The sequence below is a fragment of the Sarcophilus harrisii genome, chromosome 2, assembly GCF_902635505.1.
Source record: "Sarcophilus harrisii chromosome 2, mSarHar1.11, whole genome shotgun sequence".
Classification (NCBI taxonomy): domain Eukaryota; kingdom Metazoa; phylum Chordata; class Mammalia; order Dasyuromorphia; family Dasyuridae; genus Sarcophilus; species Sarcophilus harrisii.
The window spans coordinates 113,519,794-113,545,697 of NC_045427.1; the positions used below are offsets into that span (position 1 = coordinate 113,519,794).

General features: G+C 33.5%; 2 protein-coding genes across 4 annotated transcripts in view; one reads left to right on the plus strand and one right to left on the minus strand.

Moving 5' to 3' along the window:
• SLC66A3 (solute carrier family 66 member 3) overlaps positions 1-11,938 on the plus strand; it is a 37,373-nt gene extending 25,435 nt beyond the window's left edge. Inside the window, exons 4-7 of one of the 2 annotated variants that reach the window (XM_031950603.1) lie at positions 4,055-4,112; positions 5,371-5,491; positions 9,008-9,049; positions 9,842-11,938. In XM_031950603.1, the coding sequence (XP_031806463.1) occupies positions 4,055-4,112; positions 5,371-5,491; positions 9,008-9,049; positions 9,842-9,933 (313 nt within the window). In that variant the 3' untranslated portion in view covers positions 9,934-11,938. Of the gene's footprint in view, positions 1-4,054; positions 4,113-4,791; positions 4,950-5,370; positions 5,492-9,007; positions 9,050-9,841 lie in introns of those variants that run through there. The other variant, XM_031950604.1, reaches the window with a different exon arrangement.
• Positions 11,939-15,826: 3,888 nt separating this feature from the next.
• ROCK2 (Rho associated coiled-coil containing protein kinase 2) overlaps positions 15,827-25,904 on the minus strand; it is a 125,304-nt gene continuing 115,226 nt past the window's right edge. For both annotated transcript variants that reach the window (XM_012540157.3, XM_012540158.3), the window contains exons 28-32: positions 25,670-25,758; positions 25,087-25,165; positions 23,838-24,099; positions 22,479-22,692; positions 15,827-15,965 (exon numbers count right to left, since the gene is read on the minus strand). In XM_012540157.3, coding sequence (XP_012395611.1) covers positions 15,962-15,965; positions 22,479-22,692; positions 23,838-24,099; positions 25,087-25,165; positions 25,670-25,758 — 648 coding nt within the window. In that variant the 3' untranslated portion in view covers positions 15,827-15,961. The remainder of the gene's footprint in view (positions 15,966-22,478; positions 22,693-23,837; positions 24,100-25,086; positions 25,166-25,669; positions 25,759-25,904) is intronic.

The window sequence follows — 25,904 nt, forward strand, 5'->3', positions numbered from 1 at the left end:
GGAGACATTTCATGTCACTCTTTGGGGTAGAATTTTTTTTTATTTTTAAACTAAAATTTCCTCTGAACATGAACCTTGGTCTTCCCTATTCCCATATGTTTCAGTGATGGGATTTTTTCTTCTTTGCAGGTTCATTTTTTTAAAATAAGAGGTATTAATGTAAGTACTTCTAATCATGGGATGGGGAGATGGGTGCTTCAAGCTTCTCTTCAGCTCTCCTTTCTGTCCAGGAAGCCCAAACCAAGACTTTACCCTCCTGCAAGTGCCCACAGCCAGCAGCATTCCCCTCCAGGAATTTTGACCAAAAAAAAAAAAAAAATAGGACAGTAATATCAGAAGGGAGTAGGATCCAAAGCTCCTGGCTTTCTAATATTGGGATCTACCATTATTACAACTTGAGAATATGTCTATTCACAGCACTCTCAGATATGATGTTTGGACATTTATGCCACTTTGGGGAGTGGGTGGGCTACCTAGATCTTACTTTGAACACCCAAAGTAGGTCCTTCAGTATCCCACAAAGTACCCCATTTATATGTGGGAGCCAGTGGGAGGGTAAATTAAAGTGTTTCCATATTCATCAAGATTTACTAAACATGAGGGGTAACTAGAAGATGCAGTTGATAGAGCACTGACTCTGAAGTCAAGAGAACCTGAGTTCAGAGGCAACCTCAGACACATTGCACTTTCTAACTTATTAACTGTGTGACCCTGGACATTATTTTTCCTGATAGTTGCTGTGGGGCACATCTTACCCCCAATTGCCTTGGGCCTCCACCCACCCCACCCCAAAAAGAATCCTACCAGAAGATTTACTGAACACAGCTATTTTTTTTTTTTTTTTTACATTGATTGGGATGGTTACTAACTGTGCAGCCTAAACAAATTACTCCCTGTCGGGGCACCAAAATGTAGTTCCTTGTCCATAAGGAGAGGAGTAGTAGTAGGCATTTTATTTGTCAAATTGTTTTACTGATTCATTCCAAAACATTAAGCACCTGCCCTGGTAGTAGGAAAGGGTGCAAAGTGTAGCTAAAATATTATTATCAAATTACAGATTTAGGGCTAGAAGAAACCTCAGAAGCCATATAGCCCAACTCTGTCATTTGAATAATAAGGAAAAGTGATTGTCAGTCTCCCCAAGGTTTCACTAGTCAACATCAAAGGTAGATTTTAAATCCAGGTTCTCAGACTCTAGAGTTGGTTCTCTAAATGGTTGAGGACATAAATAATGATAGCATGTTTCCTACTGTATCTTTCCCACTGCCCCTCCCAGAGAAACATCCCTTATGATAAAAAGTTTAAGAGCAAGACAGAAAAAACAACATCAAAAAAGTCAGATCTTATGCAGCCCTTCATGCCTACAGACCAAGACTTCCACAAATGGGAGGGAAAGAGTCTTCTAATTTCGCTCCTCTTAGGCCAAGTTTGCCCTTATAATTTCACAGGATTTAGTTTCAATTGTTTTGGTGATATTTACATCCATATTTTTGTAGTTAGAGTGTACGTTATTTTTCCTGATAGTTGCTGTGAGGCACATCTTACTCCAATCCTTGCTTTTGGGAAAAGGTGTAGGGTTAGAGGAATCCTTTGAGTTCTGTGTTTCTGATTTGTAGCAGGGTGTCCATATGAGGTTTGGCCCCAGTGTAGCAAATGCTTCTGGGGAGGGCCACCAAGATAAGAGGGGCAAAGCAGCTCAGGAAAATGGATCAAGTCATTTTTTTCTGTGCCTAAGGGCAGTTAGATAGCATCGAGTGCTGGTCTGGAGTCAGGAAGACCTGAGTTTAAAGTATCATATATTTCCTAGCTATATGACTATAGAAAAGTCACTTAACCTGGTTGCCTCAGTTTTCTCATCTGCAAAATGGGGATAATAATGCATCTCTCCTAGGGTTATTGTGAGGGTCAAATGAGATAATATTTGCAAAGCACTTAGTGTAGTGCCCATATATTAGATACTATTCAAACATAAGCTATTAGACCTTAATATTGACCAGCAGTGGAATTGAGTCTGAGTGGCTGCTAAACTTCCAATCTGAGCAAGATAGGGATGACCTAGTCTTGAAAAAATGTTCTCTTAGTTCTGCTTATTCTCTATATTAGTTCATGTAAGTCTTTCTGCTTGCATTATTATAACAACATAACAATGTTTCTTATAGCACAGTAATAAACTTGAAATCTACTTTGCCTTTCCTTTCCTACTACAAAAAAAGAACTGTAATGAACATTTCAGTGTTATATGGGACCTTTTTGTTATTTGACTTCCATGGACTAAATGCCTAACAGTGGAATCTCTTGCATAGTTAAGAAATTGCCAGAATAGCTGTACAAACTCACAGCTCCACCAACAGTGCATTTCCACAATCCTCCTGCATCAATTATCTCTCTCTTGTTATTTTTGCCAGTTATCTGAATGTGATATAAAACCTCCAAGTTGTTAAGGTTTTCTTATTTCTTTTATTGTTTGTGCTTTTGAAACATTTTTTCATGTGGCTGCTATGTTTGTGAACTTTGTCATATCCTTTGATCATTTATCTTACTGGAGAATAAGCTAGCACTCTTTCTATTCTATGAGGTTATTTTGCTTTCCCACATGGAATTTATTATTATTATTATTATTATGGCTTTTTATTTACAAAAACATAGGCATGGGTAATTTTTCAACATTGACCTTTGCAAAACCTTCTGTTTCAAATTTTCCCCTCCTTCCCTCCATCCCCCTCCCCTAGATGGCAGGGTGTCCAAACACAGCAAATCCAGTACTCTGTTAAATAATATGTATACATATTTATACAGTAATATTGTTGCACAAGAAAAATCAGATCTAGAAAGAAAGAAAAAAAGAACCTGAGAAGGAAAACAAAAACACAAGCAAACAATAACATAAAGAGTGGAAATTCTATGTTGTGGTCCACACTTGTTTTCCATAGTTCTCTCTCTGAGTGTAGCTCTTCATTACTGAACAATTGGAATTGGTTTGAATCATCTCATTGTTGAAGAGAGCCACGTCTATCAGAATTGATCATTGTATAATTTTGTTGTTGCCATGTACAATGATCTGGTTCTGTTCATTTCACTTAGTTTCAGTTCATGTAAGTCTCTCCAGGTCTCTCTGAAATCATTTCTTACCGAACAATAATATTCCATAACATTCATATACCACAATTTATTCAGCCATTCTCCAATTGATGGGCATCTACTCAGTTTCCAGTTTTTTGCCGCTACAAAAAGGGCTTCCACAAACATTTTTGCACTCCACATGGAATTTATAATCCAACTGGGGATCACAGGATTATAACTCTGGGGCTGAAAGGGACCATTAGTCCACTGTCATTCCCCATTTTCCAGTTGACAAACATGAGTCTCAGGAAGGTTCATTTACTTGGTCAAATAAGAGTGTGCAGGTGGTATTAATCAGAGGCAGGATTTGACCAAAGCAGATGCTCTTTCCGCTGTCCCCATACTACCTTCCTGATCCCCACATGGAGTTTATATTTCACAAGAGTATTAGAAACAGATAACCATAATGCACAATTTATTTGGAAGGCAAAACTTTTGTATAAGAGGATCTGGGTTTTATTTAGTATTTATATGTCAAGCATTGTGCTTAAGCCCCAGAGATACAAAATTAGTGAAAATAGTCCCATTCAGGGAGCTTATACTTTTAAGGGAGAGTACATAAAGAGGTATGGACAGGAGCTGATACAAAGTAGATACAAGAAAGTTTTTGAGGGAAAATGGATCCTCTGGGAATGCAAATACAGATACTTACTACAGTGCTTGAAAAATAGTTAAGTGCTTAATAAATGTGTTTTCACCTCATTTGTTTATTCACTCAAGGACCTGACATTCTAATGGGAATAGAATACATACTGGGAAGTGGTAGTCTAGAAAAAGGGAGCTCTGTCAAGACATTCACAGAGATTGTGTACACAGCCATTGGGCAGTAGATTGTTACTCCCTTTTAAGTGGCAGTATGTATTGAATTATAGTTGATTGAGTAGATATGATGCTATCATAAATCATTTGTTGTTGTGTGACTTAACATTGACAGATTCCTGGGTGGATGGTACTTTCTGACTCTTCAAAAATGGATAATAGACTTGGCAATGGTAAGTTTTTCATCTCTCCTTGAAAATGTATATCTCAAACCTTGTCATTATCAACATTTATTGAACATCTACTATGAAATAATGGATGTGAAAGTTCTAAGTAGGGATAATACTAGGCTGCTAGTTTTTACACAGTCTGTAACTTGAAAGCCTTGTATACTAAGACGTGCCAGACTTTGTGTTTTGCTGGCATGATGGCCTTTATGAACCCATAGTCACTTCTATGCTACAATGGCATGGTAGCATTAATATGTTATTATCACATAATAACTTGCAATGATATTTATTATCGTGCTATAATTAATAATTTTGCCACCATGGCAACAGTATGCTTGATATAAGCAACATGAAAGATTAACTGCATAAATTATGATGTAACAATAATGTCAAGTGTAATCAAGATATTCAGTTAAGCAAGAGGGGTATTTTATGTGTATGTGTATATATATATATATATATATATATACATATATATATATACACACACACATATATATATAATTACACACACGCATACAAACACTATACCTTGTATTGTTTTCATGCCTTTTTTTTTAAAGCCCACTTGTTAGGCATATATCTAGCTGTCTTGATGAATACTTACAAGTATCACATTTTAAACAATGTTTATCATATAGATTTATTCCTGATGATGAGACCTAGGTTTCTTTCATTCTAGGTTCAGCCCTGTGAACAGCAAATCCAGTACTCTGGGCCTCATTGGCTTCCATACAGTGAAGTTGTTTATATAGTGAAGGGAATTGTGATGGAGGATGAAGAGCACTGGATTTAGCGCTAGGGTAGGGTACAGTTAATATTGAGGCTATTTCTTTGTCATTTCTAACATTAAGAGGTTTTTTCCCATTAATTTTCCATGTTAAAAAAGTGAATAGTAAATAGAATGACTTATCCAGAGTTACACAGGAAACAGAGCCGACCTTTGAACTTAGCTCACCTGATTCCAGAATACCTGGGAGTTGCCCCTGGCCACCTCTCAATTTCTATAGTTCAGTAACTAAATTTTAAAAGGTATCCCTTTAATTAATCATTCCCAAGAATATGTTAAATGCCTACTATGGGGGCTTTTCCTGGGCACTGGAGAGAAAAACACAAAGAAATCTGTCTGAAGGAGTTTTTATTTCCCAATATTTGGTAGATATAAACATGGAGGTTTTGACCTCACACAGTTTGAAAAGAATCTTAAGTTTTTACAAATCTAGATCTTGACTTTGATTCTTTCCCCTTTTCTCTGGAACAGAATTTGTGCACCTTTATTAGTGCTGCCAGCAAGTTTGCCCAGCTCCAGTACCTGTGGGAGACAAGGGATTCTGGTGCAGTGAGTGCCCTAACCTGGAGCATGTCTGCCTATACTTGTGCAAGTAAGGAAAAGTGGGGGCGGGAAGAGTGACGTACTCCTGAGTTTGCTAAAGTCTTAGGAGTATAATAATATGTATAATACATATTGATATATCACTATAAGATTTGCAAGATCCTCACAACAGTGCAGGGAAATTGTTGTATTATTACCTGTTTTGTAGATCAGAAATACTGAGAAGGGATGACTTGTCCAGGGACATACAGACTTACAGATGTAAGTGGGATTTGAGTCTTTCAGACTCAAAAATCCAGCATTATTCCAGCCTCCCTCTCCTTCATGTACTCAGACTAGAATAAAAACCAGATATAAGGGAGCTTTGTGCTGAGGACATGGTGGTTACTCTCCCTAGGTAGGAAAAATATATATATATACTGATTTTCTCAAAATTTGTTCCTGCATATATCAATACAGATATTGATAGGTTGATACAGGTTGATAGGATGTAATGTATCTTTTATGCCTAAAAGAATATTTACCAAAATAGATACCTTGGTGTTTTACAACACGCAATAGACATTCTACTAGACAGTATTTCAGTACCAGCAATACTTTCTCCTAATGAACTAGAATGCTAAAACAACTATGTTGTTGTTCATTCATTTCAGTTATGTCCACTTAATTGTAATCACATTTGGGGTTTTCTTGATAGAGATACAAAAGTGGCTTCCATTTCCTTCTTTAGGTCATTTTACAGATGAGGAAACTGAGGCAAACAGAATTAACTAATTTGCCAAGGGTCACATTGCTAGTGTTTGAGACTGAATTTAACATCTTCCTGAGTCCAAGCCCTGTGCTCTATCTACCTATCCCATTAACTATCGATATGAAAAAATTATTTAAGGTAATTTTTTCCTTAAAAAGACAAAACCTTCAGAAGATTTTTACTTCTGAAAATAGGCTTCTAACTTTAATTCCAAAATTTCCTCAGCTCAACTTTTTTTTCTGTAGAAGTATTGAATTTTTCCCTTTTTGATCTGGTTTTTCTTGTGCAGCAAGATGATTGTATAAATATATATATACATATATATATACATATATATATATATATATATATATATATATATATATATATATATATTGGATTTAATATTTTTAACATATTTAACAGATATTGGATTACTTGTCATCTAGGGGAGGAGATGGAAGAAAGGGGGGAAATTTGGAACACAAGACTTTGCAAAGGTCAATGTTGAAAAGTTATCCATGCATGTCTTGAAAATAAAAAGCTTTAACAATAATAATAATAATAAAAGATAAAGAGATCCAACCAGCTAGGAGGTCAAGAAGACTCAGCTAAGATACAGCTAGTGTCATATGTCAAATATGAAGCCATATTTGAATATAGGTCTCCCTAACTTTAGGCCAAACACTTATCTATCTAGTTCTCCACAGACGTTGTTACCTTAGGCCAGCACTTATTAATTTCTTCTATATAGAACAGGTTCAAAGGCGTTCCATGACCAAATTAATTTGGGAAATACAAGATTGTGCTCTTTTCTGACATGATGAAATGGCTTAAAAGCATTCTTCCTAATATTAGCTGTTTTCTGTTGCTTCTCTGAATGATGTCATGAAAATTTCTTTATGAAATTTAGTTTGTCTTTGAATAATTTAGAGCACTTAAGAGCAGGGATGGGGAACATTTGCTAAGGCCATGGGAAGGTAAAACTTTCCACCGAGTTCTATTAAGTTCATACTTTTGCATGGGCATCAAATGATGTTATAACTAGCCAAATGGTCTTTAGCAGAAAAAAAAAATTCCCTACCTCTGCATTAGGTAGATAGATTTATGAGATAGTTGTAAATAGAACTTGGGGTTAATTCAAGGTTGTGATCCTATATTATTGCTTCATTATCAATGATAAATTTCTTGTACTACTTGTTCATTACAAGTTGAACTCAGTTAAAATATTGAAAAGTTTTACAAAATGACATATGCTACATATGCCCAGAAATTACTGCTAGAACATTTACCTTTAAGGAAATTTGTGATTTAAGTCATTTACAATTTCTTTGAAGACTGTCAGCAGCACAGTGCTAGGTATGTCATGATGAAAACTTACATTTCACTTGGGCCTAAAAAGTTTATAAAGTAGTTTCCTAACTTTATTCTTGTGCAAACATCATCCCCGTTTTATAGAACAGGAAGCTGAAATTTTAAGACTTCTTGGCCAAACTGTTAAAGGACTGTTAAGGAGTAGAATCAAGGCTCAAAACCAGACCCATCCAATGCCAAGTTAAATGTTCTTTGTCATTTTAGACTTCTTCTCATTGGTGGGCGATTATTAATTGTTGAACAAGTGATGTTGCATTGGAGATGAAAGTTAGGATTTGTATATGAGCCAGCCATGGAGAAAGCATTAGCTTTCTCTGGTTCTAGTCTATGGATTAAATTATGGGGGACTTCATAAAGCATTGTACAAATGATGAGACATAGCTACTTTATTATTACTTTTCTGGTGATGGTTAAGGTTTTCTTTAATGATCGTCAGGATTGAGAAACAGAAATTTTCCAGTATCATTATTGCAAAGTAAATATAATTTGTTAGTGTTACTTTATTCAGTTCATTGGCACTATATGCAGGTTTCATATTCTCCCAAGAATGTAAAAACACTATAGGTGGGGGAAGAGAATTACCCCACCTGGAAAGTTGGGTTTTGAATTCTTCATTCAACATTTTGTCAGTTGCCTTTCTTGTGCAATGAACTTTTAAGATACTGGGTTGAATAAAAGGCTACATGTATGTCTTTGAAGAGATGTAATTTAAAGAGTCTGAGTTCATTAGTGTGGAAGGACTGCTTCCACTGATGTCCCCTTTCTTGTCAACTTAGTTGATAGTTTTGTAAGCTACTCTAGTGCCCTGTGACTATCTTCTGGTGGCTTTTGGATGCTGGAAATGGTCCATCAGTGGGCCAAACTTCATTTATTGCAACAGAGAATTAAATATAGAGTACAAGAGTGTATATAATTGCAAAAGTTACTAGCTGTTCAAAGATTAAGTGGAAGAACTCATTTCATATATTCCGTGCATTCCAAGTATTTAAGGAAAGGTGCTTTCCAATTTGGTTTAGAACATCTTGTAGTAAAGAACTTGCATGGGAATGTGTGTGGGACTGGGAATCAGGAAACCCTATATTTAAAATCTCATTCTGACACTTTTTAGCTTTGTGATTAAGCAAATCACTTAGTGCATTTGAACTGTAATATCTTCATCTGTAAAATGAATTAATAGAACTCTTCAGGCTATTGTGAGCTTTGCAAGCTCACAATTGAGATATGTCAAATATCAGCTGTTGTTAAAATTTCAATTTAAGTTTTAGTTTCTGAAAATTTGGCAGGGGTGAGGGCAGGGAACAGTTCAGGTTACATGATTTCTAGAATCCTTACCAGAGTTAACATTCTATGACTGAAAAACAGATTGATAGTTGTTCTTCATATATTAACATAATTTGCACATTATAAATAACTATAACAATAAAAAACTATGAAAGTAATTTTGGTTATTTTAACTTTTAGCAAGAGTAATAACAACTTTAATGACCACACGTGATCTTATGGGTAAGCATACTTTTCTTGTCTCTTCCTAATTCACATTCAACCTTTTATTTCATAAGACACATTCTCTTTTATATACTCCAGAGTGGGTTGTTTCATGAATAAAGAGGGACAGCTTTTCCTTGGTCTTAAGCAGCTGCTGTGAACTTTGGGCAGTTAATGTATTAAAAGATGTGTGCATCCAGCCCCTTGCAATATACTCTAAATCCTCTGAATCTCACCCGTAATTCTTCTCCTCCCCAGGGTATACTTTGCAGAAAGAAGTGAATGAGAGGTTGGTGGGCTATCCAGTCTTTTCTCACATTGGATTTGTAAAATGTGTGTTCTATTGCACTAGGAAAGAATCTGTTTTCTCATATGTAAGATGAGGTCACTTCATCTTAGATCTAAGATGAAGACTGCTCCCTCCAGTATTATCTCGAAAGCCTTTACCTGAGAAGTGGCTTTTAAAGCTACTTCTGTATGTTCTAAAGAATAAAAAAATCAGAGTGACTAGATCTTCAAGCTTCCACACTTCCACAAAATCTCAAGTTAAAAAGATTTTTGTTTTCAAGATTTTATTTGTTTTGAAAATTATATCCAAGTCATTATCTAGAAGCTCTTAGTAAAGATTTCAATTATAATGGCTGATTTTGGGATTACTCAACCATCACAGCAGACTTCATTTCCCCAGGGTATGTGCCAGTTTGGTATATATAATGGATGATTTTGTCTTCCATTTTAAAAAAGAACTAATAATATTTTAACATTTTGGTGTTTTAGTTGTTTACATTTAACATTATTTTTGTATTTCAGTTCTTATCCGTTTCCTGATCATGCTAGCTCTAAACATATGGGTAACAACTACAATACTTCGCTATAGAAGAGTAACTACAAAGCATGAGTAACAGAACATCTCCAGAATGAAACACAACTCAAACTGGAGCAAAAGAGAATTATTTTCTCCAGCATGATTGAAGTCATTTGGATTTTAAAATCAGGATGATTTTAAGTGTGGCAACCTTACTATCTAAACACATTTTTTTTCTACTTTCAGCTTGGAGCTAGAAGTAAATTTTCCCCCGAGGAAAAATTTTGAACAGGGTGAGCTGGAATTGTATTTCAGAGATTTAATTTCAATAACCAGAAGGGAGCTTATTGGTCATCTAATCCAAATCTTTTTATAGAGAAAATGAGGTATTGGTGTGTAGGGGGGGTGGAAGAGTAAAGTCACTTGACTTAAAATAGTGACTTGATACCTTGGCCAGTGTTTTTTTCCATTGTACCACTTTAGGCTCAAATTGTCATTAAAAATCTCACTGTGTCTTGGTCATTTCCTAATGGATGATGAGATACTACACATGCAACAATGCCATTGTGGTGCTTGGTTTCACATAAGGCCTCCATTATTTGAAAAAACACACAATTATCTTCACTGGATTTTGGAACTAAGGTAGCTGGGCAAGACCAGTTTTTGTTTTTTGAAAACACAAATTATGGGCTCATAAGATTTAAGTGAAAGAGACCTTATCATTGCCCAATTAAAAAGTAAGAAATTTGTTGATCTCATAGTTCAAGTGAAGATTCAGAGGAGGACAAATGACTGGCCCAGGGGATAGAATCAGCATTACAACACAAACCATACTAAATCATAAGGGGTTAATGACTGATTCAATGATTTGAGCTTTTACTATATCTACTGCTGTCATTTGGGCATAATTCTCATACATTATACCTTTCCCTTTTTTGACTTTATAATTAAATAGATGGGAATGAAACAATAACTTTAAAAAAACCTGCTTGTTTGCATGCAAATTTGATTTTTAAAAAGCATGTAAAATAAACATTCATACTTTTTATATTGGCTCATGTAAAACTGAATTTCTGGTAAGTGGTCATAACTTATCAAAAATTTGCAAGCATACTACCATTTTTATCATTCAGTGGATTATATGCCTATTATATTACCTATGGGTAGCTCGTAACAATTAAACAAGTGGTCTACTTTCCAGCTTAGCTGGGCATGTCAGAGTTTGCATATTGTTGGCAATTCTTTGGGAACCCAAGTTATGGTGAAGCACTTCAGAAAGACCAATTGTATGATTGGTAGCTTTTAAACTGCTTAAATAGTTGTTAGTCCTTTCATGGTGGGGCCAAAAAGAAGAGAAAATACTTTATATCTCCATAAAACATTCTTTCCTTAATTAAATCATAATGTTATTACTATTTGTATTAAAAATCACCTCTCCCATGCAGGCAAATTGTATAATTTTGTAATCACAAAGAGGTAAATTTGTGAATTATTTCTAGATGGATTCCCATAGTACAAGTCAAGGGTTACTTTAACCAGGAGAAAGAATAAAGGGTTATCTAGAGCGATAAAATGGTGGACTGGGGTTAGGTTAAGGAGGAACTTTTGACAATTATAAAAATTCAAATAATACAGACTAGATTATCTAGACTTTCACATACTTACCAGAAATGGACAGGAAAGAAAAAAAAATACACTGAAAAATATGGAATTAAATATCTAGAGCTTCAAAAGATTTTAGTTCCTTCATTTTATATTTGAGGAAACAAGCTCAGGTTCACATGGGTAAAGTGTCAAGAGACAGATCTTAGGTGCTTTTAGTTCCAAAGACAGACAGTGCTAACACATTAAGCTACATCAAAAAGTCTTGGTGAATTTTTAAGCTGTTAAGATTTGAAAAGCAAGGAAATATTTTCATCAAAATCACCCTGTGAATCCTAAGTGAGGAACTCAAGGTCCAGAGGTAAAATGACTTGCTTGTGGTCACACAACTGGAAAGAAGTACAGTTAACTAAAAAATTGATACCTGTGGTCTTTGTCATTATAGAAATGTATCTGGTTTTTGTGACTTAAAGGAAAAAAAAAAAACATTTTAACCAAATTAAGGACCCCTCGTTTGTTTCATTTCCATAAATTTCATGTTTTGAAATATTTCTAGTATCATCAAAAATCTAGGTCATGAAGAGGGGCTTTTGACTATTTTGATTTATATTTTTTCATAACTCTCAGGCACAGTCCCAAGTTTGATTACCTAAGTCAGAAGCAAGTCCGCCACACCTATCTTTCACTGAAGGAAAATTCCTGTGGTAAATTTTAAGAAGCTGAAGCATTCCAGGATTGTATTTGGCAGGAAAAGTATGAAAATACATACTTCTCAATTCCTTTTATTTAATTTTCTTTTCAAATGCAGGCATGGGATACAATCACAATGCTACAAAGATGTGACAAGTTTCCAAAAGTTAAATCCAGGGCTTATAACTCCTTTTTTTTTTTTTTTTTTTTTTTTTAATATTTAAAAGGAAAAAAAAAAGGTACCTGATCAAATATTTGTGTAATTATTATATAATATGTATATTTCATAATTCATTCAAAACCATTCCCAATAAAATTTATGGATGAGGGGCAGAAGGAAGACAGGACTAAACCTGGCATAACATCTCAGTGCTTCTTAAAAGTGCTTAATAAAACATTCTTCTGCATCTTCACAAAACAATTGGGGATTTAGGGAGGCCCAAAAACTTTTCAAAAAATTCAAGATAAGAATAAGGAGCAATTTATAAATTCAAATATGCCTGGCTCTGCTTTTATCATTGGGCTAATGCACCTTGGATATAAGAAATCTTTGTAGAATCTAATCTTTAAGCAAAGTATTATTAATAAATCAAGGCATAATTATCTCCTTTTTCTTACAAAGGATAGCATAAGATTTATTAACAGCAGCAATATTTACTAAAATGTAATTTGGCTATCCACTTTATGTAATGTTAAGGATTTTTAAGTTAAGTATAGGATCACTGAAGTCACTGAAGATTACAATGGCTCAGCTTTACAGGCTACCCCTTTATTTTATTTTATTTATATATAGGTATGCCTATATATTCAGTTGACTCCAAGCCCTTTTGCTTTCTTATGGACAAAAGAAATGTTTATTTGGAGTATACTTTAAATTTGCACTAAAATCACTGATGTGACAGCTAAACATAATAATGGCATAATCCTTTTCCCACCTGGCATTTCCTGACTTCAGTGGAAATATTTATGTTTATAATAGAGGTCTTGCCTAAGGAAATATACCAGGCATTACAGTTATTTTTTGAACTTAAACAATCCATAGAATGCTTAATTTGGGGACTTGCCAGGACAGTAGGAAAATGGAGATTGGCATAATTAGGTGTCCATGCCAAAGGAATGTCATAAGGTGAAAAGATTGCATTTGAATAGGCATATGCACACATAGAACATGATTTAGGGTTACAAAGAAGAAAATGTCAAATTCTGATCTGAAGCTGGAATAATAATTAGGAAAAGAATTATCATTATTTGAAATGGGAAAACAACCTTATAAACCTTGACTATGTCAGTAAGATGAAATGTAGAAAATCTCCATTGGAGAGAATTTTTTTTCTTAGCAAATTATCTAATTTTCAGAAACTTCACATTTCCTCGCTCCCCCCACCCCCATATAGAAGAGATGTCATGATTCTTCATACTCTTGATTATTTACATCTTCCAAGATTTACTTTTTAACACACACACTTTTGCCTTCTATATTCAAATATTTCAATTACCATCTGTAAACTTAAAACTATTTCACCTTAAAACAGTTTATTTAAAAATATATATATATATATATTTATATATTCTCTCCAATTCAGAATAATAGGATAGAACTTCCCACAATGTAACAAAATCTTTATATAAAATATTTATGCATTCAGTCTCATTTAAACAAGTCTAATGAATGGAAATATTTACTCTATATAAATTTTATATATTTTTTCACACTTTAAAAAACATGCTGTGCTTTAAAACTAGATTGCAACAAACCATACTTGCAACTGAAGTGGCATGCACATTCTAGTTTTAAGGGTCCACAGCCAATTATGAAAGAGTGCAGATTCAATAAATCAATTTTGTTAAAGGTGAGAGGAAGGGGGCAGGAAGAGAGAGAATTTAGTTTTCATACATCAATGACCAAAGACTTCAGCTTCCCATGATAGTGTTTTATAATTGTGGTCCTAATTTTCTAAACATTTCTATGTTGTCTCGGAGAAAGGAACAATGAAATGTTTACTTCCTTCATTGAAATGTTAGATGGTGTATTTTAATTATCACACACTCTCTCTATATCTATAGATATTCATCTATATCTATAGAGAGACCGATCAGTTAGAAGCTACATAATTTCTTTACTATTAAATATCTTTAACATTGTAGCATACTATAGTTGTATAAACATGCAATTTTCTGGGACAGTGACGTATAACACATGAATAAACCCAGAAAAACTATTTTTATACAAGATTGAATTTAAAAAATGAAATCCAATTTAGTTCTTCTAGGCCCCTTCTTCCCGGGTATCAATTCTCATTAGCACACAACTAAAATAATATACAGCCATGTCCTTGAGAACAGTACTAAAAAAATTTAAGATATATCTACATTATGTTTTAGTTTTTTTCAAAGTTTATGATAATTCTTCAACACTTGTGTGTGAAAATGTAAAAGATATTCAGAGATGACCTGCCCACCCCCACCCACCCCCATCTTCCCACAAAAACAAAACAAAACAAACAAACAAAAAAAAACCAGCCAGGATACAAAACAAGGCAAAACAAAGCTTCATAGCACTTAATGAGGGTAATACAAAGTCACTGAATAATACTGAGGTTTGTAAAAAGGGTTGGATGAAAAATTACCAGTACACATTGAAGTTATGTTAGTTCTTATACTATAAGTTATTATTTCTGGTAACCAATGCCTTCCTGTCAAAAAACCAAAACCCATTCACTATACATTCAAAATAGGCTGACATTGCTATAACTATCATGTGTAAAAATAGTGCTCTATTTTTCTTCCACAAAGCAAATTTGTATTCTAAGAACTGGTAAACATTTTTTTTTCCTTTATCATTTTAAATAGAGAGTGGGCCAAGACTCAGGAGTAGGGAAAGGGAGGTGGAAGTAAAGGACTTAAATTAAGGCATTCAAATGGCAAAGTAGAGTCGTCCATCATGAAGCAATATTAAACTCATATGATTAATTTCAAAGTTTTCATTACACCAACTGCTCAAACACACCGACATGCAGCTTTTTTGGATATATATGAATGGATAATATCAACTTCAACATTATGGCTTTATACAAGTGCATAGTTGCAACTGCAATAAGTAATGGTATCTGATCAATGTGTATAAAAAATAAAGTGGAAAGTCTTAAAAATCCTCTTGCAGTATTACAGTACTATATACACACACACACACACACACACACACACACACACATACATACACACACACACACACACGCAGTATAATGGTCACTTCTTAAGGATGCAGTCTATATCACTATTGTAGAAAATTTTCCCAATCCACAATTCTTCTGGTAACCTTAATATGCTGGTGAAATCTCTCCACTGAAGCTGAAAGATAAATTGCTTTTATTTCAACTCTTCTCAGTCCTCTTGCAAAATGTAGTGTCATCCAGTAAAGTTGTGTAGATCAAGATTTGGAGTAGGGTGGTATTCCTACAATGTCTTTATTAAAAATAACTCTTGGTTTAATCAGACACCTTCAAAGATTTGAGAAAAACTTTCCAAGATTATTGATTTATATTGCAGCACTCCCCTCCACTCTACCCCTGGGCCAGGAAAACTACTAATTTATACATATGCATACATGTATGTGTGTGTGCGTGTGTGTGTGTGTGTGTGTGTGTGAGTGTGAATGGACACACAGACACACACATATATATATATATATATATATACATATATATATCTTAATCTCTCAGGAAAATATAGCTTCTTTCTTTCATTTAATAAATTTGGGGAAATGACATTTCAGTCTTGTCCATAACAGGCAGAAAATGATCACCATGGATAGTGACTGCATTCACAGAAGGCAGTTAGCTGGAGGGGAAAAAAAAGATTGTCATTGTCAGGAGCTGCTTTGTCAAAATATAATTATTTCCAAATTCTTTCCAAGCCTACCTAAGTTAAAAGACATTCTGACATATCACTATATATTATATATACACATAGCTTCTTTTAAAAAATATATTTCTTATCAATGGGAATAGTTATTAAGCCTTAGTGGAACTAATTTTCATAAATTTCACTTAATGCTAATATTATAAGTTATATAGTAGAGCATTGTCATGACTGATATGGTAACAACAATTCAAGGATTTACAAAATTAAATCTATTCTGGCAACCCAAGATATATTACTAACAAATATATACTTCAAAATAAACAAGAAAATATTCCAATTTTACCCAGTATGATTTTGAAATTACATGGCTTTATTTCACTAATTCTTTCAAACTAGATTGCAGCTGAAAAGATAAAATAATTTTCTCTTAGACAAACATATCACTGATTATTTCAATTACTTTGCATTTATATGACAGCTATTAACACAATCAGCATTATTGCTCGAATTATTCTCCAAGTATAGAATTAGAAAACAAGCTAGCAAACACTTCACACCACTACAAATAAGCCAAGTCAGAAAAGGATATTTCACACCATTATCAAGAAATTGAAAGCTCTTGCAGTTTCGATTTTGCAAGTCTAAAGAAATGGGGACAGGGAGAACATGCCATTTTCACAGATGAACTCAATAGCAAATAGAAGAAAACAATTTTACTTTCCCCTTCAAAGTGACTTACTTGGAATAGGCAGGATTCCTGAATTACTTTCTTTTGTTATCATTTTTTTGAGATTCTACTTCAAGGTGCCATTCCAAGCATACAAAAATTTATCAAAATGTATCTGTACATACTATTTGATTTTCAAAAGTTCAATTGGACTTTCTGAAATTTAACTTTTAACAACTAACTTTTAAACAATATTTTAAAATGCTGGGGAAAAAAAGCCTAGGCAACATGAAAGCCCAAATCCAAACCACATGCTCTAGGTAGAAAGGAAATCATCCATTTCTCATTTGAATTACCCCATTCATTTCTTCAGAAATCAAAAACATCGTCATCATCATCACCATCATCATCAATATCATCAAATGACCAATCCCAGTCCTTAAATGCCAAATCAAGCAATCTGCAATAGGAGGTTTACATATTTACACTTGGCTATACTCCAAATTGTAATGACCCCATTATGAAATCATCATATATAATACTGTCTTGTAAGCATTTTCTTCAACATTTCACTTCCAATCACAATTTAAAATATGGATATAAGTGGAAATATGTAGTTACTAAAAAACAACAACCAACAAAAAAACACCTTGCAACTTTCCAAGAGTCAATTAGTACTTATGTCCAATTCTGGGCCCAATTCATTATTCATCTACAGTATCTGTCCAAGATACAGATATTCTGATGGACAAGATCTATGACTTGTTCAATTCAACTGTACACTGTATGCTATTCTGTCTCCTTCAACAAACTGCTCTTTCTCCATTCTATTACTTATTTTCAGCCTCTCCCTACTGCCTAGAAACATGCCCATGTCTCCCTCATTCTCAAAAAGCCCTCATATGATTCTTCAATTCTGATCTCCCTGTAAAGCCAATTACACTCTCCCTACACTCTTCTTAAAGTCTTATAATCTGGCTTCCAACCTTATCATTCTACCAAAGTTACTACTGACCTCTTAATTTTTAAATGCAATCATCTTTTCTCAATCTTCATTCTGTAGCCTGTGAGACACTTTTGATTTCTCTTTTTTTCTAAATTTTCAGCCTTAATTTTCTCCTGGTTTTCCTTCTATCAGATAGCTAGCTCCTTTTCAATCTCCTCTGATGGATCCTCATACAGATCATTTTAATCTCCCTCTATTGCTTCATTTGGTGACCTCATTTAATTATCAAATTTATGTTGACAATTCTTAAATCAACCTATCGTGGGGTAACCTTTCTGCTGACCACTAATCTTCAGCTGCTGTTCAAACAATTTGAACTGGATCTCTAGTGCCTATTTCAAACTAACACATCCAAAATTGAACTCATTCCCTTTCATTTTTCTCTTACCATAGATGCAACACCATCCTCCTAGTCCCTCAACTTCCAAACTAGATGTCATCTTCAACTTTTCACTCTCTCTCAATCTCTGATATCTAATCTGTTGCTAAGGTGAGCTATAGATTTCACATTTGCAACATCTCTCAAACACAACCCCTTCTCTAACACTGGTCCTTATCACCTCACACCTGAACTATTATAATAGTCTGGGGGGAGGGGGAGGGAAGAAGGGGAGAAGGAGGCAGACTGTGAAGACGGGAGGTCTGACTTACTCAAATCTCCCCACTCTAATCCATCCTCCATTTGACCATTAAAATGAATTTTACCAAAAACCGGTCTGACCTGGAGAAACTCCAGTGGCTCCCTATTGCTTTCAGGATGAAATACAAAATTCTCTGTTCTGTATGCAAAACCCTTTTTAATCTGATTTCCTCCCTTATTTCCTGCCACATGCTCTTTGATCTAATTACATTAGCTTCCTGGCTGCTACAAAAATAAGACACCTTGGCTCTGGGTATTTTATCTAGCTATTCCTCAATTCAAATGTTCTCCCTCCTCATTTGCTTACTGGGTTCCTTGAAGTCTCAACAAAAAATCACATTTTTTACAGAAAGGCTTTTAAAATATCTATTGATTCTAGTGCTCTTTCTTTTAATTATTGTTTATATATATTGCTTATTGTCTAATCTATTAGATTTTAATATCCTTCAGGACAAGGATTGTTTTGTCTCTTTTGGTATCCAATAGGCACTTAATAAATGTTTATTGACTGACTGATATTTTAGATAGCAGCCATTACCAATCAAATCAAATAACACAATATATGTAAACCTGTGAAAATTATATAAATACCAGCTATTAATTTGCCAAACTCTACAGAATGATTATAAGTCTCATTTGAGAGAATTATCCAATGTTCTGAAAGTTGATGCAATCAATAAGTATAATGTGAGTCACAAATAGGAACATCCTAACTTCTTTATCCACAGGAATCCCTCTTCAACTTAGCATCTATTTGCTCTGGACATCATTCCTAATAATGGTGAACACTTCTCATGAACATAAGACTGTTTATCTCTTGGCTAGATATCAATGCTCAGAATGCTGAATAAGATTATCTCTGTTCTTAAGTATCTTTTAAGGAACCTTACATAAAGATACTCTGTTTGAATTCTGCCAAAGAATCACATGCTCTTTTTATAGTCAAAAAATAAGTAGTTTATTCTTATAGTCACTACATCTTTCCATCAACTATAAGATGGTAAAGATATGGCCTACTTGTTTTTCTTAATACTTAAATTCAAGAACAGCCTTAAGATGTGTTGCATATTCTCAATTTTGTATGGGTCTATAGTTATTTATGGCTTCTTATTGTACTGTGGTGGTCAGAAGTGAGTTCCCCCCCAGGGAATTTGTCCTGCTTTTAAATATTTTGAGACGATTATAAAATACCATCAAAATTATGTCAATGATAGCATGCCTCTCTTTGTGGATAACTCGCCTAATACAACTGCTTTTTTTATTTTAATTTTCTTTAGTGCTACTTCCAGTTCTTATATAAGCACATCTGGGAATGTGATATTAGAATCTGATTGTGGTACTTCATTATACTTGATGATTAAAAAGTTTGTTACAAAAATTTCTATTGATATTTTCCATGGTGTTTTTTTCCCCCTTAAATTAAATGTCTTTGAGAATACTTTGCTTAGTTGAATCTCTACCAAATTTTCTTTAAACTGATTTCTGCCACTCTGAATTGCAGTTTCATTAGGTAATATTATTCATAATCTTGCACCATTCTTTCTTGATCCCACCTTTCTTAATTTGATAAGTAAGCCAACAGTTTGTTGCCTCAGGTAATTTTTCCTCTCTTCTTGTTATTACAACTAACTTATGATGGTTAACTTTTGTGTGATATTTACCATAAAATATCGATAATGATGTTGTTCCATTTCCCATTTTTTTTTTTTTTTGCACTGAGGAGGGGTTAATATATCTTATTCTCATTTTTATTAATACTTCTAGTTTTGTATTAATTTTGATCAATGTTCTAATTAGTTGATAGTCCAACTATATATCTATATTTAAATATAAAGACTTGATTCATAAATCTCACATCAATAAGAATTTCTTATATAATAATCACTTTGCATAAGTATGATCAATTTCATTTTTATGTTACTTGTGTCTAACACTGGTTTTCTTCCACTCTAATTATTTTCCCCAAAAAATCATTATCACAAGTCTTTAGATTGTGACACCAGTGTTAGGCCTGGAGTCAGGGAAGAACTTAATTCAAACATGACCTCAACTACTTAGCTAATATGTGATCCTGGAGAAGTCACTTAACAATATTTGCCTCAATTTACTCATCTTTAAAATGGGAATATACTGGAAAAGGAAATGGCAAACAATTCCAATATCTTAGCCAATAAAAATTCCCGAAAGGGGTCCTAGAGTTAAACATGACTGAAAAGCAACTGAACAAACAAAAATTATTTCTTTCCAACCATATTTCTGAACATATTTCAATCCTCACCTATTTCCACCTTTGCACTGAAGTTACTAAATATCAAGGTATATACTGATTTAAACTAAAGGACTTTATTTTAAATCTTCATAAAACTTCTTATGCAATTATTTCCATGTTGTTTTTTATCACATATACTGCATTATAAGTGACTTCTATAAAATGGCATTTCCTGTTGACTTCTGACATATAAAATCGTTAAAATTATGCTTTTTCTCTTGAAGGGGGAACCTTTGAATCATCATTCCATTTAGCTGCAATTCCCTTATTATTTATTAAGTAGGTGTAAATACTGTTATAATTCAGTTTCTCCATCAGTACAAAATGGTCATTGGATAAGGACTTTACATTTAGGAGAATCAATAGCTAAGCTGATATTTATAGATGTTATATTAAATTATTCTTAGCTCCCCACTTTTCTACAGAAGTAGGGGTGTGGGAGGGAAGAGTATATTTATATTACTGATGATTATGGTTTTTTTCTGCATTTCATGGCATGCCATGGTCAAAGTAATAATCATCAACTGGTAAACCTACTAAGTGATGGGCATTCACCTTTAGCTAGGCTACCTAGCTAGGACCATACAAAAAAAGGTAACAAAAAACCAACTTCCTAAAGCTCAAAACTCTCAAAGGCTTTGCAAAAAGTACTCTGCTGTCTCCACATTATCTTCATCTATGTTTCAATTGAAGTTAATTCTCTAATAAATGAGTACCTTATACTTGGATATTACGTGAGATTACCTACACATGGAATTGTGAATTAAAGTGAGACTCAGATCTTACAAAGAATAAAAATGATAGTACATAAGTTCCTTAAAATACAAAGTAATTTTTTAAAGATCTGAAGAATTTTAAATGAAACATCTTTTTTTATTTTAAGAAGTTTTCATCAGTTATCTATTAATTTTATGAGTGAGTTTTGATGGTTAGTTTTTATCTACATGCAACACTGTATAAAAAAATCCCTATTACTTACTGTTATGACAAAATGTACAAAAAAAATCAATGAAGAATAATTCGAAGGGGAGGGCCAGAACTAAAAAAAAAAAAATTAACAAAAATTTTAAAGAGTATATAGCTTTTGTAGCTTTTTTCTTCCTTTAAGTCATTCACACCTACAAGAAGGGAAAAAAGCATAGTTCGTGTTGACATGATGATCAGTTCTCAATGCTACTGCCACTGGAATCTTTGTTGAGATAGAACTGTCCTCAAAAATTACATGGCTTTTCTTGTGTACCATTGTTTATTTGGCAACCTCAGCATATTAATTCATGTATAATGTTCTATTATATTTAAATTAGGAACTCTTTAGTATAATCTGTATTTGAGCTTGATACCAATTTGATAAACTGGTTCCTTTAAGATGTAAGAAGAACACTCTAGCTTAGTGATAACAGATGAGATTTATAAATATTATTATTAATAATATTAATGAATAATAATATTATAATGTTAATAATATTATTATTAATCTCATAAATCTCTTAAAATATTATTTAAAGCTCACAAAATACCAATCATCTAAATTCATCAATACCTCACTGATTTATTAAATGGATCTGTCTTTCTAAAAAGTCTAAAGTTATATAAATTTTCTGCAACAGTTTTACCATCAAATTATAAGACTTGCCCAAAAAACCCTGTTTCTTTTCACATTTAAATATACTTGAATATTTAAGATTGCAATTTAAGTAAATTTATATAGCATGTTCATACATGTCAATGTCTGTAAAAGTAAAGCTGACAAATTTCTAATATTTGAAATTTAAGATTTCATTAGAATTCTGAACACAAGATGAAAAAAGGGATGTGGTAGGATAATTTTAATAATGGCAATACATAAAATTTCATTAACTCATTTGAGAAAATTAGTTTGGATGTTATAGATTATTTTTTAAATTTACCTTGGTTTGCTTGGAGGAAGCTGTCGACTTGGCCGTCTTATAGATTGGTTAGGCTGTACCTTCATAGAAGTTCTAGGAGATGATCGAGCAAAAGGATCTGGTGCTGGGGGTTTCTTAGGTATCTTTTTTATTAACCGACTAACCCACTTCTGCTGGTCCTCTGTAGAATTAGCTAATAACAGCAGATTCTTTGCCGATGAAATGTCATAGTATACTGAAATGAAATATTTCAAACAATAACATCATTTTTAATCATGATCAGTACATGCCTTTCCCACATAGATTCACTCTAATAATCTAATAGGTGGTTCTCTACTCTCTCCTTCTTAAAATATCTTTCATATTCCTGCCATGAAAGGGTTTTTTATGCATAAATCTGATCATTTTATTCCATTAATTAAAAAATCATTATTTTTTTTTTTTAACTGATAGACATAGTTGAAGTTCCTTTCCTTGGTATTTAAAGCCCTATACATGATATGTAGTACAAAACCTTTTCATCACTTAGCCTCCTTTTCCTATTCTCCCCTATAACTGCAGCCCCACTCCCAGTCTCTTTATGCTCTAAACAAACTGAACTATTTTCTGCATTCCCCTCTCCTTAAATGCACTATGATCTCTAGTCTTTATGAATGACTTTGTTTATGCTGGTGTCTATCTCTGGAAAACTTCTTCCTGTTTAATTTTTAATCATCCTTTACAATTTAACTGTAAGCCTATACGTCCTTTCCTTTGAGACGCCTTCCCCAATTCTGTGGGCAGCAATAGCTTTCACTCATGGGATGGAGGGAAGGGGGAATTGGGAGAGGTTAATGGATCATATAACACTATTTTGTAGCTGTCTAATCCACTTAGTGAAGCAATAGCCTTCACTTGGGGCTGGGGTGTCGTATCACATAACACTATTTTGTACCTCTTTAATTCACTTAGGATGCAATATTGTATAGTACTGTTATTTTGAAAGTCTAATCCCCTCACTATTATCTAAGCTCTATGAGAGATTATTTTTAACTGTATCTCCTTTAAAACCTAAAATACCACTCTAAAGATAGTAAATATTCACTATAATAGAGTAAATGGATGCTTATGTTTCTCCACATTCTCTTTAAAAAAATCTATTGATGGGAGCAGCTAGGTGACACAGCGGATAGAGCACCAGCCCTGAAGTCAGGAGGACCCGAGTTCAAATCTGTCCTCAGACACCTAACACTTTCTGGCTGTGTGACCCTGGGCAAGTCATTTAACCCCAATTGTCTCAGCAAAAACAAAACAAAAAACTGTTGAAGAGATAAGTTTCTGTAGAAAACAATTTGTTTCTTAGAGATAGCTAGTACAAGTATATATAATTTCATTATTTACCTTTGCAAGGTGCTATGATTTCCTCCTTTTTGTCCATGTGGTCTTTATGGCATTTGATATGGCAGCGGCGGCATTCAAGAGCAGGTGGAGGTTTAAACATGTGCCAAAGTGGCTTCATACAGGCTTCACAGTTAGTTGGGAAATGATAAAGAGTGGGAATAAATTCATGTCCTTTGTGACAGATGCAGTTTGACTTCTCCCCAACTGGTTCCACGGGAAATTCTTGTTCTTTTTTGCTTTCCCCTTCATTAGCATACAGAATCTAGATATGTCAGATATGTCAAGAGAGAGAACCACATGTCATTTCCAGATAAAATCTACACATTTAATAAAAAAAGTTACATTTAGACAGGCCAAGTAAAAAATTATATCGATATAAAGTATGGAATAAGATTACAATTTGAAGTCAAAACATGTAATTTTGTCATATCATGGTAAATGTTACTCAGGAGGAGGGAAAATTATTAGATTTTTTTTTAAATCAATCTTTAACCTGTTCAAACCTCAATAAAAGAAAATTAAAGTATTTTTACTTTAGAAGCTCCCAATTTCCCCCTTGTCTTTCCTTTTGGAGTTAAAAAACAAAACAAAACAAACAAAAAACACCTATTCTTTAGAAATTTCACTAGAAGATAAGTGTATACTATAAGTTTTGGGGAAATGATCAATTAACAAAACATTTACTGATGCTACTTGTTTCATTCTTAAAAGTTAACATAATTATGTTCCTACTTGGGTTTAGGTAAAAATAAATCCAATGAGAAACTAAGAAAAATAACAAAAAACTAACAGTTGAATAGGTAATATTCAACATGAGGGTTTGGAGAGAGGAAGCAATTGGGATTAAGTGGCTTGCTCAGGGGTAAGACAGCTAGGAAGTATTACATATCTGAGGATGGATTTGAACTCGGAGCCTTCAAACTCCAAGGCCGATGCTCTATACACTGAGCCATCTAGCTGTCCCGCTATGTTATTAAAAGAGATAAAAACAACGCTAAGTTCCTTTACAAAAAATAGTATGTCTTAAAATTCCAAACTCTCATTAGGAATGAAAAAGATAAAACAGTTTTAAAATTTGTTGTCAGTGATTAACAGATTCTATTATGTGTGAAGGACCTAAGAACATCTCTAAAGATGGCTCACAAACTAAGTAGGAAGCAGGAAAAGCAATGACAGTGAAAAAGTTTGATCACAAGCATCTTGCATGTTATATTTCAAAGAGGAAAGGGTAAAAAAGGCCACATATTACCTGGAATATCCTTGGAATCTCTTTGGAATCAGCTCTATAAACATCTGTCTGTGTGACTGGCCTGACATGGAACAACTTGCTGTAACAGATGTTAAAGAAATAAATATCAGAAAAGGATAAAACTATGTCAATTATTATTTCAAGAGAGGTATCAAATTAACTTCATATTCAGCACAAGATTAGAATATGTAGCACTTCTCTCAAATTTTAAGTTTCTATACTCCACTTAGTAATTCATAATTTAGCTCCAAATAAAATATATTCTTTAAAAACTCAAAATAAAAATGAATTTTAAACAATTTTTTAAAAACAATCAGATAAAGCCTGACTAATAAAGGAAATAAATAAATGAATAAAAATTTAGACCACATACTATCACTTGTTTAAATAAGTGTCTCCAAGATAGATATAAAAATAATGGCTAAATTCTACAGGACATAATACCACATTCCCAAATGGGATGCTGGCATCAATTTGTTTAAGGAATAGGAAAAAACATATCAACTATTCAAATAATGCCATCTTAATTTAATACTTAAAGAAAATATATATTTATCAACCATCCTGTATTTAAAATACTTACTCTATATCTAACACCATGTAGGGATTAGACTGTTCTTTATCTTGTTCACTATCATAGAAAAGAATCTTCTTGCTGCTTACAATTACATACTATATTAAGAGAAAAAAAGCAGAATATTAAGATTCACATTTTTATAGTCTTACTTCCAAATGTTCCTTTTTGCAAGCATATTTTACAACAATAAAAAATCAATGATAACACAAAATTAAAAAAAAAAAGAATTAATGGGATAGAG